Below are 19,171 nucleotides of genomic sequence, written 5' to 3' on the forward strand. Positions count from 1 at the left end.
TGCAGACACGATAATTTAGATATTATCTCTGATTGTCACCATATTTTTTCCATTATTGGCCAAAGTGTGAATTGGATTCATGCCATCTGATATGAATTGTATTTCTGGGAAATTCAGGCACAGTTTAACTTGCTAGTAAGGCCTCGTGGTAATACAAAATGAGGGCCCCTGACACCTCTGTAGTTCGGTATTTTAACTTATTAAACGCAAATGGGTACATTAGGGATGCAAATGTATTTCTGGCTGCAGCTGAACCTCGTTAACTGATCATTGACGAGTAACCAATAAGATGATTGCCTTGCATTAAGAGCTGCTGTGGTTGGAACTGTTAACCAGCCGCCCAGCTGCAGTGTGATAACGATGCACAAACAGGTTGTATTAAAAATGTATTGACAGCTTCAGTGTATGCGAAAAACATGTCAGCTGTGTGTGTAAACTCTTTCCATTGGTACGTTGCAGGCATGATGTAAAGTTAGTGAGCGTTCGGTTGAGAGAGAGCGAGAGCGAGTGTGGGATGATGAAGATAAAGAATAGTCCGCAGCAACGTTATAGCTGTGAATGCAGCTGTGCAGTGTGTACGCACACTTTATTTGTCGGTGAATAGACGCTACAACTCCCCCAAGATACAGGCTCCAGATTAAAGATTAAATGTAGGAATTTTCCAAGGGCAATTTTAGTAGTGAACGTTACTGATCTAACTGGCAAACTCATATTACAAATAAAATAGATGCAGAGATGTCTCGGGAGGTTTTGGGCACTTGAGGATCTAGTTTTGGTTGCTGCAGCTATTTGTACATCTGTGTTTGTGTAAGTTATTTGTGACCACTAGTTGGATTCAAACTAGGGAGAAGTTTGAAATGTCGGGTCAAAAATGTTGATTGCATTGTCCTTATCTCTATAACTCTTCATGCTTAATAGGTCACATGCGAGAGAGCTAATGATAGCTGTGCCAGTGAAATCTTCAAAAAGTGCAGTTGACTGATTAATGCTTTTAATCTATACTATCCTGCATGGGGCAGTGGTCAGCTTTGTCAGTGATCCAGTCTCTGCCTTACTGTCTACTTATGTCTACTTTTTAAATTCTCCTAAAAAAAGACTAATGGCCGCATTGTCATCAAAATTAAGTAAAAAAAAAAGGCTCCTGGCTAAGATTATGATCTGTTTATTCCTCGTTCACATTGATAGGACTCCAAAGATGGGAGCGTCAGACTGAATTATGAAGCATAGCAAAATGTAAAATCGGGATGACGGACAATCTGCTAACATAGCAGAAAGAATATCAACCCACTGTGCCAGTTGTGGCTTGAATGTTTCCCATCGTGGAGAATTAGGATGTGGGGGAGATAAGGCTCCTGTCATCACTTAAGAGAACAAGTTGGGGAGGAGAAATTCTTCCCACCACCACCAAGGATACAAGATGATCGCTCACACACACACACACACACACACACACACACACACACACACACACACACACACACACACACACACACACACACACACAGAGACACACACACACACACACACACACACACACACACACACACACACACACACACAGCATTTCTACTGTGGGAGAAAGCTGCAACAGAAGAGAAAACGGCTGTTTTGATTATGAGCATGTATATGTGATGTGGCAGGACAACGTGGAGATGTTGTGTGTGTGAATGTGAATTTGAAACAGGATCCTTCTCACTTCTCGTGCAATAAAAGAATAACATGCACGACTTGCAATGAATGGAAAGCTCCGAGATAAATCCAAGTGTTTATAGTGAAATGCCATTGCTAATGGGCCGGACTATGGAGAAGGAGAGAGAGGGAGAACAATGCTTCTAGGGCAGGGACACTTTTCCTATGAGCAAAGTGTGATGAGGAAAAAAACAACATAAAATCAGTGTCGGCTAAAAAGAGTTAGAAAGGCTGTGTGCACAATTTAGACAGTGCATGTGAAGTTTGAATATTTCAACTGCCTTTGTTGCCTAAGGAGGGATCACCAATCCTCTGCCACACTGCTTTCATGATCAAAGCAAAAAGCACATGTGCACGCACAAGCACGCACACACATCATCCCTTAGGCTTTTGGGAGTGAAGCCTTGGCAGTGATCAACTGCAGCATTGTTACAGATGACTGCAGGTGTCCAGCACTTTCTCTCCTCTGCCTTTCCCTCAGTCTCAAATGTTGTGACAAATTCTTTGAAAAGGTAAGCAAGGTCATACAATCTTCTTTCAAGCATTTCAGAGAGCTGCAACCCAAACTTAACACACACACACACACACACACACACACACACACACACACACACACACACACACACACACACACACACACACACACACTTAGTATACATCAAGCACATCCAGCAAATGTTCAAGTGCAAAAACACACTCACAGTTTACACTCACGGCCTGAGACCAAAATTGAAGTTGTCTGTAAGTTGGGGGAAGCCATGTGGAGATTCCTTCCATGTCCCTGTGTCCGCGTGTGTGTGTTCGTGTGTGCGTCTTTTTGTGTGTGTGTCGGAACAACACAGGTGCAGTCAGGGACACTGAGGCAGACACAGACCTCCTGCTCTTTGAACTTGATCTTGAAAAGTAAGCTGTCTTCCCTTCCTGCCAAATAAGCTTAACGGCTATGCCTTCGAGCTCCAGTCAGCACAAACCAGTCTGGTGAAAACCGTGAGCCATTTGTTTATTCAATGAAAGCATTGGCACCAAAAAGTTTTCATGACACACTTGACTGAAATATGTTGAATAATGGGGGTTTGCAGCAGTGATCTATACCGGAGCCAATCTTTTCAAAAAAAAGTTATATTATTGTTAAAATTGTATTTTATTTTATTTTTGCTGTGCGAAGTTGCTCAAAGTCCAGGTGAAGATTGGAAATTTGTTATCAACACACATGTCCAAAAACATTGTTCTCTGGCTAACAGCTTCAGGGAGGATCTAATACATTGTATCCTTCCGCGTGTATCAGACCTCCAGAGATAGAGCCTTGGTTCAAGGTTAGCACAAGTTTTTTGCTCTACGTCTAACCCTTTGTAAAATATAGTCATTTTTTTTCTAATGGGTTAATGACGTCTATGAGAGCAGAACAGAATGGGGCTTGAAAGATTGAATCCATGGAACAGATGAGTACAACACAGACGAAGGCGGGGAATCATAAAAAGCAAGATTGAAATTTAAACCAAGAGCGGATGAGTGAAAGTTTGTTTTAATTGGGGTTGTGACGATAAGACAACAAGACATGAATACTCTGTTTCACACAGCAAGGATGAGAGTCCCTCTCGTCAGAGGTGTGGAGAGAGAGCTTGGAGAGGAGAGGGCCGAGGGAAGCTTGAGAGGCCGTAAGTGGGCCTGAGGAGTTTCTTTATCAACCCACTGATAGGAGTCGTCTCTCTGTGTGTCACAGCTGCTCAATGCTCTCCTTGTCTCCTCTTATCACCACTAATTAAAACATTTGGATTCCTGCGGCCGGCTCTGGAGGAGTGTGTGTCTGTCTGAGCATGTGTGTGGGAGACATGAGAGCGAAAAGGAGTCGGATGAAGGAAATGAAGCAGCTTGGAAGACTTCCTGTCCATCTATGGACAGAGGAGCTCAGCGCATACACACCCTCAACCAGTGAAAGACACACTGTCTCTACACATCAACACATTGCACTTCATACAACCTTTAAGTTTCCTGGTGTGTTTCCTGTACTACATGTATTTTATAATCTCCAGAGTTCAAATTCAATGTTCATCATATGTTTCTATTTATAATAGTGCAAAAATATAAACTGTGCATACAGACATAATGAAGTGTCTGGCAAGGGGATGTATGGTGTACTTGTGGTCTTACTTTCCCTCCTGAGCTTTACCTTCGTGCTTTTCCTTAATCTGCCTCCACTCAAACGCTCAGCCCTGAATATCCCATATCTGCTCCTAATGGACCAACACACACACACGCGCACACACACACACACACACGAACACACACATACACACACATCGGGTGGACTAGACCTGCTACATCCTTCAAATGAGTCTGTTTTTTAAAGTTCTGGGTGGGCTCATCTTTCTATTCTTTCTAATCTCTCATGACCCCTGCTCCTGCTCCTGCTGCTGCTGCTGCTGCTGCTGCTGCTCCTGATCCTGCTGCTGCTCCTGCTTCTTCTGCTCCTGCTGCCGCTGCTCCTGCTCCTGCTCCTGGTGCTGCTGCTGCTGCTCCTGCTCCAGCTCCAGCTCCTGACAAACACAGATCTACAATCACTGCCATTTCCTTACAAGCACAATATTATATGACCGGTTGGCCACAACAACTGCTGGGTTCTACACTGCTCAGCCTCAAATGTCAAACAGGATTTGTCAAAAGATGTAAACCAGTTTTCATAAAATGCTTTCGCTTTCGGAGATGAAAATGTTATTGAAGTGTGCAGTATAGTAAAGACTGCAGCATCCAACGGAAAAGTTATCAAGTTAATGTGTGCTGATCGCCAAAATCGGTTCAAATTGTGCACAAAGGTGTGATAGCTAATTCCTTTTGCAACCAGAGTGCTGATGTTGGCGTGATGAATGTGTCTTCCCAGAGGGAGTTGATGTCTTTTTAGCTTTACTGTAAATGTTTACATTCCTACATACACTGATGCTATCTGCTAATAGTTTCTGGAACAAGCCTGGAGAGTCCTCTGGGTGGGATTATTTGCTGTGTGTGTGTGTGTGTGTGTGTGTGTGTGTGTGTGTGTGTGTGTGTGCGCGCCTGCATGTGTGTGTATGTGTGTGTGAGAGACCAGGTCAAAGGGAAGCAGATCTGTCTTTAAACAGAGGTATTAACAGTGACCCCTCTCCTTCCTGAGTCCTGGCCCTGTGTCTGCCAAGGGCCAACGCATTAAGACACGCGGCAAAACACACACTACTGCTCCATCTTTTAAATATTTAGCGCTGGTCGTCATTGTTTCTGATAGTACCGTCAACAAGAGCCCTTTTGGCCTTTGAGAAAGTAATTCCTGTTACAATAGGCGCATCGGAAGTGCATGTGTAACTGCTGCTCAGGAGCCCTGTGAGAATTGGCCTTCAATAGATCTGGATCTTAACAGCAAACCGAGCGTGGATTAGGTGAGGACTGTCATTCCTGAGTTGCTCACTTTAACTAGGCCCCACCCTCAACGCATTCCTCCCAGCTGAGTTATCTACGACAAAAAGACAACAGGAAGTTACCTGTTTCTACTGGCGTTAATGCGTCCTCTTTACATCTGCACTGTAACGCTTTGTTTAGCTGTGGAATCTGGCACTGATTGTTTGAAGAGGCAGATGAACATGTTCTTCAGGCTCCCTTCAATCTCTCTGTCTCTCTCTTCACTGAGCCTATTCATGGGGAGGCACACTCATAAAGCAAGACTCAAAGTGTTTACATACTTGAGCATTACATATTTATACATGCAGCAATGTTTGAAGGATCAGTGGACTGCAGCCTGGAGCAGCACACAATTGATGAGATCTGGGAATGTAGCAAAGACATCTGAAGGGCAAAGACACACAAGCAGACAGTCAGATAATGTCAGACAATGGCCGTATTTTGCATTAACATATTTGTTTCCGCAGATTGAAGTGAAGTTAGAGAAGCTATAAATGGAAACAGTTTTTACGCTTGCTTGAGCATCAGTTCTGTGTCATTTAACCCATGGCTGATCAGCTGTTTCCACTGTTGCAGTCCTGCCAGATATATATTTATATTGTCTTTGGAGAGCATGAAACATTGTTAATATTCGCTGACATGAGAGGACAATTAAAATGTGACCAATTGAAACAAACCTCTTCATTTTTCACTTGTACATGCAGGTTAGATTTGTCAGATTTGTTTCCGGTTTGAGATCTCTACTTCTTCTATTCCATTTTCCGGTGGATTGAGAACAATCTATCTGCAGGCTACACACCACCTACATCACATCACTACACAAAAAAATGATGTGATTGAGGTAACCCAAACCGTGATCTTTTCATTTAAACCCACCAAGTAGCTTTGGCCCCTAAACCAACCAAACTGGTGCATCCTGTCATACTGTGTACCTGCAGAAAGACTTACTTGGGCAAATTAAAGCCAATTTCTGACAAAACTATACGCTATGTAAACTTATTTATTCACTCCACACCAGTGGATGAAAACACACTTCCAAGGTTTTCTTGAAATTAGCTTGACAGTTGAATGGAAACAACAAACAACACACATGTTAGTTTTGATCAACTGCATTAGCCAAAGAATTAATACAACATATATATGTTGAGTGTGCTCATAGATTTCCCTTCACAGAATGTTTTTGTCCAGATTTCCACAATTAACTCGGTGATTCTAATTTTATCATAACGGATAAGAAGAAAGGTCAAAACACATGAATATACATCTGATTTAAAATCAATCAAATGTGTTATTTAAGTGTAGATCATGGATGAGAAAAGTTATCAAAATATGGTTTGTGTTACTATTTTTCAGAGCCTTACCTCTTCTCGATGGAAATTTACATCAGTCAGACATCACTGGGTGCAGAAAAAGGAAAGAAATCGTATCTGGTCACGGTAGAGCGCAATGACTGAAGCAACTCTTCACCAGCACAATGTGACTAATCAGAGCACATAGAAAGTGGCATACCTCAGAGCCTCGATGCCATACCATGACCGTTGCTGTTGCATCAGTCTTGAACTGCTTGAACTGTGTCAATGGAAATAATTACACTTAATATAGCTCTGGTGATTTCCAGTTGCTCAGTCAATATGAGTGTAATGTGCAGTACTCCTCCCTCCCATAAACCTATTGTGTCAGCCACTTAGGATAGTTTGAAGTGGTGTTTTGATATTAGAGATAAATGGGTCTAGTCTGCTGCCAGCCCAGCGGAGGCACGGTGATCCTCCCTGACAAAGCAGCTTGTCCTGGAAAAATGAAAGTTGAAGTTTTAAATCACAGCGCTTCTCTTTTTATGTTGTTATGATAATATTTGCTTGATTTTACTCAACATTATACCTTGCTGATACCAGGCAAATACTGACAAACATGCTGTACACAGAATAAACCATGTCGTGTCAAAAGTGAACATAAATCCTTTTTTTTTCTTTCTGTCCAGAAAGGGTATTTAATCTATGTATTTGTAATACATCAGCAACTATCATGGCAAACAAAAGTACCAGCAGTTAAGGCCAAAGCCGCAGTTTTTATTTTCCTCAAGTATACATATCTTTGGGATGAGTGTGTCTTTTCAGAAAGAATTGATTAATGTGCAGCCCGGCTGGTTGATGCGACATCCCACAGTCTATCGGCCCTCTCTGACTCATGCAGAACATAGCAAGATGGCCTATAGGCACACACACACGCGCACACACGCACACACACGCACACACACACACACACACACACACACACACACACACACACACACATCTTATTTTAACAGTATATATTCACCGTTTAAATGTCATCTGGTTTAGTGCATCATTGTAATACTAAACCAATGACTACATTAGCTGCTGTCTGCATTTCTTTGCATGGAACATTTTATAGTTATATGTTCATGCTCACACACAGACACACTCTCCAAAAGGCTCCTAAAGGTCTGTTAGCCTTATATAAAGAATATCTGCAGGTGTTACGTTGAGTTTCACGATCAATAAAGATGTCCCATAAATATAATAAATGCTATACTTAAAATGTCACAGTCTCGATTCTGCTGCTCGCACGCTGAGATAAGCTACTTTCTGTCATTGGGTTTGTATAAATTCAGGATTCCTTTCTGCTGCGTCTGGTCGCTGGACTGGCTGTCATTCAGGAGGAAGAAAGCATCACACAGATAGTTCATTTTATGGGCCGACCATATCAATGTGGACTAGTGTCACCTTATTTGATACATATATATATATATATATATATATATATATATATATATATATATATATATATATATATATACCCATATTTAGTAAATAATTGATTACAAAATTATTTGAACTGCAGCTACATCATTTCAGATCCACTGGAGTTGTTTAAGTATTTGTATACATTTTCTAATTAAAAATGATAAAACTTTATCAAGTGTGTTGAATGAGATATCAATCTGATTTCACTAGACACCACTTTCAAGCTTTTACTTCATTTTTTTCTCAGTATTGAGAGATTCAGAGATTGTATGAAAATAAAAATTGATGTTTTTAAATAGAAACACTTTCACAAGCATTGGCCATTTATATATGGAACCAGTCCGTAACAAAAACATTGTAATAACCTTCGAACAGGTCACTCTGCATAGAAAATGGTGTAATGCAACCTTGATATAGTTATGGAATTGTATTTTCTATCATTAGAAATAATTAGAGGCAGAATGTTTGATAACTTGCTCTTTATGCAGAAGGAACAAACGGATTTTCATAAAATATTTAGTTGTGATGGGAAAAATAAATCTCTGAAACAGGACTGTATTGTCTTCTGCAGACAGCTGAACATATGACCCACAATGGCACGTTACCACGATTTAATCTTGTTAAATAACACATCTATATGAATCCAAACGTTCTCTATTTGATCAGATATGCCGTACAGTAGCCCTCTCTCTTTGCCATTATGCCTTAATAAAATGATCAAATAAGCACAAACGATAATAACAAGATCAGGAAACGTTTGCTTGTAAATCATTCCAAAAATAATAACAACACCTTGGTCGTAAATTTAGAATGTTTCTTTACACAGTAATAATCTGATCAATTGACAGAATTGCTATGCTTTAAATGCCAACGCTTGCAGGCTTATAACGCTTACGTTTCAACGTTATTATTTCATTTTCTTGATAAAAGACTGACAGAATATCACTTGTGAGAGACATTTGCGTTTTTTTTTTAACCCTAAGCCGCTGGCCAAAATGTCAAACTGAGTAGTGGTTCTATAAAACACAACACAACTCTAATATAAAACAAAAATCCAAAAACAAAAACATGAAAAATCTCAGTCACCATGACCAGATTGAGTGTACGAAAAGCTGCCAACACATTGAGAGACACTTGTCCAAGTCATGTGAGCATCCCTCCACAGGACATGCTGCTCATGCTCCAGGGCTGGCAGTAGTAGTGCAGGTACGGGTGGTACTGGTGGTACAGCGGCACAGTCACTGGGATGTGTACTCCACTGGCCTGCTGGTACTGCTTGAGATTGTCCCTCACCAGCACTTTCACTGCAACTGTCTTCGGCGAGCCATACGGCACCAGCTCGGCTGCCATCTGGCGCCGTTTGGTTTTATATCTCCGGTTCTGAAACCAGATTTTCACCTGGGTCTCTGTGAGCTTCAGAGCTTCCGCCAGATCGGCCCGCTCGGGACCTGAGAGATACCGCTGCACGTTGAAGCGGCGCTCCAGCTCGTAGACCTGCGCGTGAGAGAAGGCCGCCCGGGATCGCTTCTTCGTTCCGGGCCTGCACCGCTGCTCGTGGGACGAACAGCTGACCGTCTCTCCGCTGTGCTTGCATCCCTCCTCCTCTGCCTCGGCCTCCTCTCTCTGCCCTGTATCCCTTTCCGCGGTGTGTGGCTGCTGGTCTGCAGCGCCTATACGAGACAAAGGGGATTACATCAGTGTTTTTTATTTTTATTTTTTACCTTCAAAGTAAAGCGTGACGCTGCATGCGGGCTACTGCTGAGAGGTCACTTAAATAAGGTGCTGGTGTTGGCCAATATGAGCGTTTGCTCTCTCTCTCTCTCTCTCTCTCTCTCTCTCTCTCTCTCTCTCTCTCTCTCTCTCTCTCTCTCTCTCTCTCTCTCTCTCTCTCTCTCTCTCTCTCACACACACACACACACACACACACACACACACACACATTCTCTCTCTCGCACTCTCTCACTCTCTCTCTCTTTTTAATTGCACGCCGTCATGAAATCAGGAGATGTAATGTAATAAAAATGTCTTTTGGATGAAAAAGAAACGAGCAAAATCCTCAGATACACTATTTTGGCTGACGTTCAGCCGTGTCCCATCAGAGACCTTTGGATCTATTCAAATATGTGTTTTATTGAGAAAGATGAAGAAATACAATTACTCTAAATACTGCTGAAAATATCCCATCACACAATTATCCAAAACCAAATGTAATCTAAAAACAAATGACACATGTCAATGAGGTGAGACAAATCCAGTTTCCAAAGCAGGATTTTAATTTCTTCCTGAATTTCGTGACTTTGACAGTCAAAATTGTATTTGTTCGAGTAAAACTGCTCACCTCTGAGCTCAGTCTCCTTTCCTGCGGCCTCCTCGATGTCGGCATGAGATCGGAGGTTTCCAACAGACAGTCTGAGATCAGCAGGAAGTGTCTCCGGGTGGATGCGGGTGTCATCCGCGTCTCGGTGAGACAGATCGGGGACTCTCGCAGCGTGCCCGGTGCAGATGTTGCGCTCTTCTGAAAACCTGCTCCCGAGTTTCTCTCGGGTATCACGTCCTGTGAGAATGTCTTTGATGGAGAAGGACGAAAAACTTAATGTCATGATGAAAATAAGCGCACGGATATGTCCTCACGCTCGCATGCGAGTTATTTGGAGGCATCAAGAGATCAGCTACACGAAAGCAAAAGTCCTTACTGATTAGATCTTTTCTCCGCTCGCTTTAGTTGCTCTAATTTGATTGTGGTGATCTAAGTCCGGTCTGCTGAACAGCCACACCAGCAGCTGTCAAGTCTTCTAATAGTATCAGCAGCAGCGCCAGTTTAACCTCGAGAGGCTGATTCCTCTGCCTGGTCCCTCCTCCTGCGCACCGCCCAGATCCATGCTGCTCTCGGCGCTCTATTGAGGACGATATTTGACTTTGGTGATGTGTGATTTGTTGTATTAGCTCATTATGTTAAATAAGCCAGAAATAAATTTTAAAAAAAAGAGCCCCATGTGACTAAAATGTGTCATAATCAAGCTCATGAACTTTATTGGACATTGTTGGTCATTTCATTTACCCTGAATATTGGACACGAATTAAGACACTCAGAGCGAATTGTATCGACTCCTTCTACAAAGTGGATCCCTTTTAATCACTGTTGGTGTAAAACCATCATTTAAATGTGAACTGTTTGAAGGAAATCTGGTGCGTAACGTTCGCGAAGCGTGCGTAAAATGTAGCTCAGCAAAGGAAAGCGTCCACAATACAATAGCCTATCTAATATCAAGTATTTTAGAACTTTAATTTGAGCTCCTACTCAATTATACTTTCCTCAGACAAGACCATTCTAATTAAAAATGGTTATATTTGCTCCTATCCATTATTTGAATGTAACATTACCACCATTTTGAATATGTTTTATCAAACTGATCCAGTTTCTTTTAGAGCCCATGATGTTCATAAAGGGTGTTAACAAAACCCGGGACAGAAATGTCACAGAAAATCTGATTGACCATTGAGAAGTGACACTTCCAGCCTCGTCGCTCAAACAGGAGACTAGCGCCGCCATGTGGTCATATTGCACATATTTACAACGTGGAGAGGCTCGTAAAAAGAGAAGACTGCAACTATCTACCCCCCCTCCCCCCCCCCCCCCCTCTCTCTCTCTCTCTCTCTCTCTCTCTCTCTCTCTCTCTCTCTCTCTCTCTCTCTCTCTCTCTCTCTCTCCCACGCACACGTGCGCGCACGCGTTACACAATCAGCAGGCCTACTCTTCATCGAGGAGACGCGATGACAGATGCAGTGATCTGCGCCCTCTGTTGTTTTGTTTTCTTCCTCTGACTGAACAGAGGCATCTTTCTGTTTTGCGCGGAGCGCAAATTGGTTGCAGAGTGTCACAACATGTCCGGATGGGAAACTCCTGGTTCGTTCATCACCACACTTACAAATGGTATCGCTTAAATTTAGCCAATCAAATGTAGCTGTCTACTTAGTATCATGCTTGCTGTAATAAATGGTGTGGCAGTTAAGCTATTTATTCACGAACGCACTATAGGCAAAAGTCCTACCTCTATCCAAACGCGCTCATATCAGCTTCCTAATATATATATATATATATATATATATATATATATATATATATATATATATATATATATATATATATATATATATATATATATATATATATTGTATTTGTGAAAACCACGGCTTTGAGTTTTTTTACAATATGTACAACACGAGCATCCACGTGTTTTATAATGTTACTATACGCTTCATTAGCATTGTATTTACTAGCAGAGCAGAGCCTTGTCGTCAGGGTCTCCAGCACTTTTCCTTCTCTATATTTGGGTCCTGCTTCCTTTGTGAGGTCCTCGAGTGGTTGCCATTGGAGACTTTGTTTTGGGGAAACTCCACGCCTAGCGCGGCGATGATCCGAGCTGCTGCTATCTTTGGAAGCAGGAGATAGCGATCAGAGCAGCCATGGCCAGGCCGCGTCCTCAGGCATCGCCGTCCTGTCGCCAGCTCTATTTACACGAGTGACTGTGCAGCACTTAGAGCTGACACCAGGTATGTCCTACCGGCAGTGCAGTAGCCAGGGGAAGTGGCCGGTGAGGCTATCAGAGGAGACAAACACTCTGTTTACGTTGCCATTCATCTCCATTAATAGTGTCTGCGTATTCTACCATGCCCGGTGAAGGTGTTTGCTTAAGTCCATCTCCAATAGACAGCGTGTGTGTGCCCTCGACTGTAAGTGAGTGAAAATGCAGGTCATTTGTTTTATGGAATAACAGTTATAAAGGTATACCGGTGCTATATCATTAACACATTACTCTCGTTATTTTTGCAATGAAAAAGCAATGTTTAATTTTAAATATTCATTTTGGACTTATTTGTCTCATGGCCTGAAGGATACTTTTTTTTTTATCAACAATATTTATCATCCCAAGTCCTGTGAGTTTCTTCGCTCTGTGGGTCCCGGGATGTTGGCTGTCTGGTTAATGTCCATCTCTGAATCCTGACCGGACATTAGCTCGCCTCTAAATTCTCTCTGTTTCTGGTTCTTGTCTCAGACCAAAGTCTAACACAGCTTTTTCACAGGGGAAAAAAAGAGTTTGAGAAACAATTTTAGACGATGAGAAAATACGCAGAATAAGTTTAACTCAACATGAATTTATTTGAGTTTCCTGATTGATGCGAATGTTAAAAAAAAAAAAACCTGCTTTCAAGCAAAATCTGAAATAAATAAGCCATGTAAGTGTGCATTTTTACATTAATGTATATAGGCCACTGGTTCCAAGAACACACACGCACGCACGCACACACACACACACACACACACACACACACACACACACACACACACACAAAAGCACAAAACAGTCACGTTTGTCATGTTTGTTGTATTATTTACTTTCATCATCAGTGAGAACCATCGTCATTGTAACTTAAAGCCGTTTTAATCTGTTAACATCTGTTCAGTCTCATTAGCAGTCTGCTGGACAACAATAAATCACACTGTTACAAAGAAAAGAAAAAAACATAATACTTAATAAGATTGCGTTATCTAGCAATTGTGGTCTATTTCGTTATTTCTGAAATTCATTTTATACGGCTAATTGAATGTGTGGGCCTTTTAGGGCAATACTGGATTTATTATAGGCTATATGCATATAAACTTGTTTGTATGGTAATGTACAATTTCACATTATTTGGTGTCGCACATTACATTTCGAGCCAAGAGGCCACATTGCAACGCACAGTCGTTGCTCAGCGGCGACATTTAATCCGACAATCAAATGTATCCAACATCAGTTTTAATTCGGTTTCTGAACGTTGTGGCTCAGAGAGAAATGCGCATATCGTATATGGCTTGTGTCTCAGTCATTTGGTTCCTCGTCGGCCTGCCTTGAGTCACAGCCAACTGACCTATCTCTCTTGTGTTTCAGCGTTTTGAATTGTGCTTTTGTTGCATTAGTTGACGGTTTACATGCTTGAGTCCATTCAGCCATACAAGTCTCTCTCGGCTAAAGACGCGCGCTACCACGCCCGGATGCCCTGCAGAGCTCCCTGGCAGGGTGTCGCGAGTGGTCCTTGGGCAGCCTGGCTTTGCGTCTGTACACCGAGGTTTCCCAAATTCATGTTCATAAACGTATTAGCAGGAGTGTTGTTCGGCGGGAGGGCGGGTAAACTAGAATATGTACAAGAGTACGTGTTAGTATACACCGAGTTGTTGTAGCTGTATGCCGGATAGCCATTGTAGCTGTACGGGTTTGGAGCTCCGACTGTGTAGGAAGTGTTATAGTTCTGAGATCCAGTCAGACAAGGCCGCCCGTCCCGCACCAGCACCGGCACAGCCACCCTCCTGGGCGGTGGTGGGTGGTGGTGGAGGTGATGGTGATGACCTGCCATCTCCAGGCTCTTGTCCTGCCGCTGCCTCTTGCACTTGTACCTCCGGTTCTGGAACCAGATCTTGACCTGGGTGGAGGTGAGTTTCAGCGAGCTGGCCAGGTGTTCTCTCTCCGGGGCGGACAGGTACCGCTGCTGCTTGAAGCGCCTTTCCAGCTCAAACACCTGAGCCTGGGAGAACAGGACGCGGGGTTTCCTCCTGGTCCTCTGCTGCTTAGTGGCGGGCTTCTCGGAGTCTGCGTCCTCGCTCTCACCCCGCAGCGCGCCGCAGCTCTCTGCCGGGAGGAGAAACGTGTAGATGTCAATCAGAGCTTCATAGGAGGAGATAATTATGCATATGGATGTTAGCACCCAAAACTAATATTTCCAAATCAAATATACAGAGAAATTAATTCATTGAAAAAATGTATACTTGTAAAAAAATAAGTTTATCCCGGAGCAATTATTTGTGGATTTTAAAAATATACTACCGATCATTTTCATAATTTCCCCACAATATTGAGTTATATATATATATATATATATATATATATATATATATATATATATATATATATATATATATATATATATAACATAGATCATTTTCATAATTTTCATAATTTCCCCCACAATATTGCGTTTAGTATATATATATATATTTCTGCTTTGCAAGTTGTCCTATTCATTAAATGAATAAATAAATCGTGGTTTCAAAGAGGACTTCATGAAAGCGTGAGCATACATTTTCAATTCATTAGTAAGCATGTTTAGATCTTAAAAAGATAAATTAAAGTTGAAGGTATATATTTTATTGTTGGATTTCTGTGGCGCATGCACATGCAACATTTCAAAATTGTTGTTTATGGATTTATATGGGTTTATTTGTTAAGAATACTAATCACTTCAGAGGTAAACAAGACTTAAATATGTATTTAAGCTTCAAGCACAGCGACAAGCTGAATATAAGGATTAATGCGCGTCCAGCCTGCAAAGTTGCTAAATACCTACACTGCATATAGTATATTCACTCAAATAATCATACAATATATACTTCTTGCCTTCTCGCAATCTACTTCTGTTATATAATTTCATTACAATTTCATTTTGTATTTTTAGTAAATCTCATTCCAGTTTAGCTGATCACATTCACTCATTTGGTGAAATAACCGATCGTCTGAACGTCATTTATACAGCAATCAACAAATGATAACTTCGGCGGTAAATTATTGATACAGAAATATATATTACAGTCTGTTGAGAATAGTAATATGAATATTAGATGTATAGCCTCATGTTTTTCCGCAAGATCGACACATTTATGCTAATGTACCTCTGCATCTCCTCTGTCATCTCTGCCCCTGCTATTATTTATACAATTGCTGATAAGAAGGAAAGGGATAATTGTCCTCGCTCTTTGGAAGAACATCATACTCACTGCTGTCTCGGTCCTGCTCGGTCTCCAGCCGGAGGTCTGCAGAGTGGCTCTGCGCCGGGTGGCCGAACATCTCCCCCGGCAGCCCGGAGTCCGCCAGCCGGTCCTGAGCCGTGAGCGTGTTGAGGTACGACATCCTCTCCTCGCCCTCCGAGAGACCGGAGCTGAGGGGACTCGGACTGTCCCGTCCGGCCAACATGCAGGAGGGCGGTGAGTGGGAGCGGAGCGGTTTATTTGGGAAAGCTCCCGGCGGTGACAGCGCACCGGAGAGACCGAAGCAGGAGATGAACTGGAGCTGCTGCTGAGACTGTTGCTGCAACTCTAACTTCAGAATGTCCTTCACGGAGAAAGGCGTGGTGGAGGAAGTTATGAGCGGGCTGGGAAGCATTATTACCACCAAGAGAGAGATGACAGATAGCAGATAGTCAACAGGCCCCAAATTGGCCCAATTTCTCTCCGAACTGCGCCTATAATAATTAAAAACTACGCGCGTAAGCGTGCTGAAGGGTGGCGCAATGCTTGTTTTTCATGCAGACGAAGGAGGACTGGTTTTCTTTCAGCTGTACATCCCTCTCCTGTTGGCTGTGTGGTGACGGCTGGAAGGCTGAGAGAGAAAGAGAGAGGTCGATCCGGTTTGGTTGTCTGAATTCAGTTATCTGGAGAAAGAGCTGGGTCAGCCAAGATGCTGTCCTCTCCCTTTCAGTGACGTCCTGAAGCGGGGGAGGGACCGAGAGGCAGCCTCTCACTCTGTCGTTGTGTGTGTGTGTGTGTGTGTGTGTGTGTGTGTGTGTGTGTGTGTGTGTGTGTGTGTGTGTGTGTGTGTCAGCAAGACACAATGACTAATATATGAAATTCAATCGATTCCCCTCAGACTAAGGTGTTCAAGGACCTTGTATTACTCTTTTTTTTTTTCAACAGAAAACACTGAAAGCGAAAAGGCAGCACAAGAAGCTTTTTTATTCTGTGTTTTTTGAACGTGTAAGTTCTTTTGGTAAGCAACCTCATTATTTGAGTTTAACCAGTGACCTCGAGTGTCATGTATTCATCCCTTCGTCTCTGTTGAATGGTCCCACGACATCACAGTTCTCCCCATCATCACTACGCTGCTTGTAAGATTAGGCATATCTTCGTTTCCTGTCCCGGCAATCCATGGATAAGATAATATGCCGCAACGGTGGGAAATGAGATAAAATTGGCAGCCGAATGAGATATGAGGAAAATACACGTACTGCTTCATTTATTTCTCCTTAATTTTAGAAAGTGGCAGGGTCCTTTTCCACCAACATTTGGCCACGATGCTTTCCCTTGACCTTAGGTCAGTATTTCTGTAACAAGCCATGGGTAAAACGTTTGGGACAGTTTCCTCATTTTATTTTATTCGTCTCATGTGCAGTAAAGGCGAGAGGCAAAATAGTTATATTAGTATCTACTATTTGTGATGGTTTCAAAATGTCTTGGAATAGGGTAGTAATAATAATAATAATAATAATAATAATAATAATAATAATAATAGCAGTAATAATAATATCAGTAATAATAATAATGTCCCCTTTTAAAAGTTATACGTTTAGTTTTTAAAACATCTTTATTTTTGGACTCACCGATTAGCAGAATCACAGTGTTTTAAATGTTATTCATAAATCATTATTAGATTTATATGCTACGTAAAATGTATCTTTCCCAATTGTACCTGCGTGTCAAAGGGCAAACGCGCTGTAACGGGACACCTCGTGCTGGTCGCCTATCTGTGGCCAAGTGCAGGCGCCAGGCTCCGGAGGCCCATTGCTCCTAAACCGTGTGGAAAGAAAAGGAGGGCATGCCGACATAATCTCATCCGCTCACCATCAACAAGGCGCTGTTTAGATTAGGGCAGCGTCTTCCCCTCTTCTGGAGATCTATGTCTTTCAAATTCTCCGTTTAAGTGGAGAAGCTATTAAAGGCATTTGGTCCGCGGAGAAAATAGGCGTAAGTGTACACAAGCTTTTAGCTCCATGGTTCCAAATGTCCTCCCGCAAAGAAAAGAGAGAAATGGAGACTTTGGATGGTCAGTTGAGATGGCGCCCTGAACAGCAAAGAGTAAAGTCTTTGTTGAGATTCACTTATAAAAAGGCAAATAAGATCTTTTTCACAATCTCGATGATTTTGCGCGTTTTACTTATTTATGAGGACTTAAGTGGAATGTATTAGGCTCGTAAAATACCCCAAAAGACTATAAATCTGTTCAATTTGTTTCCAAATATTTACCCAGTCCTGTTTATTGGGTGCAATGATTCAAAAAGACAACAGACCAAACAGTGTCCGTTGCACAGACTACGACACACACAAAAGAGAGTTATAGTCGCAAATGATTCTCCGACTGAGATGGTTTAATAGAAAGGAAGAAAAAAAAACTATCAAACTATTCCGCTTTCAACTGACTAATACGAGAGAAGTCGCAGCTTACAGGCCGCTGCAGCCTTTTATTTACGTCAATGCAAAGTGTCAGGGGTCAGGGACGCGGGTTACCGAGCTAATGGCGCAATTAGCGTTTCAACCCTAAACACGCACGCGCACACAGCCTCGAGAGTCCTCCGCTGACCATCATCAGTGGTCTTCGCGTGCCACCGGCAGCCCGAAAGTGGCCACGCAGAGAAGCATGTTTACTGAGCGGAAGAGTCTGTTTCCTGCCTGTAACAAAACCCAGACCCTCAGAGAGTGTCAAGGAGCTGCTCCGGTGCTGAATGCGACCCTCCGATACATCATCTTCATCTCAGAATCATCGCGATAAACTGGGCAAGGTCAGGCTCACAGCAGAGGTCAGCACGGATGTACTGCAGAGCAATGAACACATGCGTTGGGCTCAACACAAAGAGAAAACGAAACAACTGAATACAAATAAAAAGTACAATTTCCACTATATTGCAATCATTCCTTCGCACTTTCTGGTGGGTCCTTTAAAGTTGATGGCCTGCCGGGTGATGCTGAACCTGTTTGGTCTTGTCCCCGCCGCCATCTCGCCATGTCACTGGCAGGCTAACCCGAAGCAGTGTCTACTCTGCAGAGTGGCAGGTGTCTTATCAGGTTGTAGGCCCACAATAAGATGTAGGATTGAATGTTCTGTGAAGACCGCAGATCCCAGAACACAGAAGGAAAGTTTGATGACTCGGTAATGACTGCAATTATCTTTTCGCCCGTGGTCTCTGCTTCTGTAAAGCAGAGAGGCCATTGGTATCTGATGGTTTTAGCATGGCGGCAACTCTGCATAAGAAAAGCATCAACACCTCCAGCGTCTAGGTGCAGCGTGTGTGTGTTTAAGAAGATGTGTGTCATGACTTGACACAGCTTTAGAGGAGCACTTAACGTCTTTCTACAAAAGTGCAATATGGTTGTTTACAGGTGTCACTATAGCAGCCTGCATGTGTGATAAGAAACTGGAGTATGACTATCCATTTGTCTTTTGTAAGCCAATGACAAGAATTGATTATTGGAAAAGAGATTCGCTCAAGTGCGTCTG

The 19,171-nt window shown here is 42.4% G+C and overlaps 2 protein-coding genes across 2 annotated transcripts; both read right to left on the reverse strand.

Annotated features, from left to right (window-relative positions):
* Positions 1-8,471: 8,471 nt before the first annotated feature.
* Positions 8,472-10,646, reverse strand: nkx3.3 (NK3 homeobox 3). Its single transcript, XM_068568466.1, has 2 exons — positions 10,213-10,646; positions 8,472-9,544 (listed from the first exon to the last, which is right to left on the reverse strand). The coding sequence occupies exons 1-2, from the start codon at positions 10,472-10,474 to the stop codon at positions 9,018-9,020; spliced, it is 789 nt and encodes a 262-aa protein (XP_068424567.1). The 5' UTR covers positions 10,475-10,646; the 3' UTR covers positions 8,472-9,017.
* A 3,249-nt stretch (positions 10,647-13,895) lies between these two features.
* On the reverse strand, positions 13,896-16,066 carry nkx2.3 (NK2 homeobox 3). The gene is made up of 2 exons (XM_068568552.1): positions 15,682-16,066; positions 13,896-14,539 (listed from the first exon to the last, which is right to left on the reverse strand). The coding sequence occupies exons 1-2, from the start codon at positions 16,064-16,066 to the stop codon at positions 13,896-13,898; spliced, it is 1,029 nt and encodes a 342-aa protein (XP_068424653.1).
* Positions 16,067-19,171: the final 3,105 nt, after the last annotated feature.

Source organism: Clinocottus analis, unplaced genomic scaffold (assembly GCF_023055335.1).
Source record: "Clinocottus analis isolate CAN_PGR_092001 unplaced genomic scaffold, fCliAna1.0.p SCAF_8, whole genome shotgun sequence".
NCBI lineage: Eukaryota > Metazoa > Chordata > Actinopteri > Perciformes > Cottidae > Clinocottus > Clinocottus analis.

What these genes read in the sequence shown, in the direction of transcription:
- nkx3.3 (XM_068568466.1), bottom strand. Translation starts at nt 10,474, where the DNA reads ATGACATTAAGTTTTTCGTCCTTCTCCATCAAAGACATTCTCACAGGA. An exon ending in AAAGGAGACTGAGCTCAGAG is followed by an intron (nt 9,545 to 10,212) that starts GTGAGCAGTTTT and finishes TGTCTCGTATAG; the next exon opens with GCGCTGCAGACCAGCAGCCA.
- nkx2.3 (XM_068568552.1), bottom strand. Translation starts at nt 16,066, where the DNA reads ATGCTTCCCAGCCCGCTCATAACTTCCTCCACCACGCCTTTCTCCGTG. An exon ending in CGAGCAGGACCGAGACAGCA is followed by an intron (nt 14,540 to 15,681) that starts GTGAGTATGATG and finishes TCCTCCCGGCAG; the next exon opens with AGAGCTGCGGCGCGCTGCGG.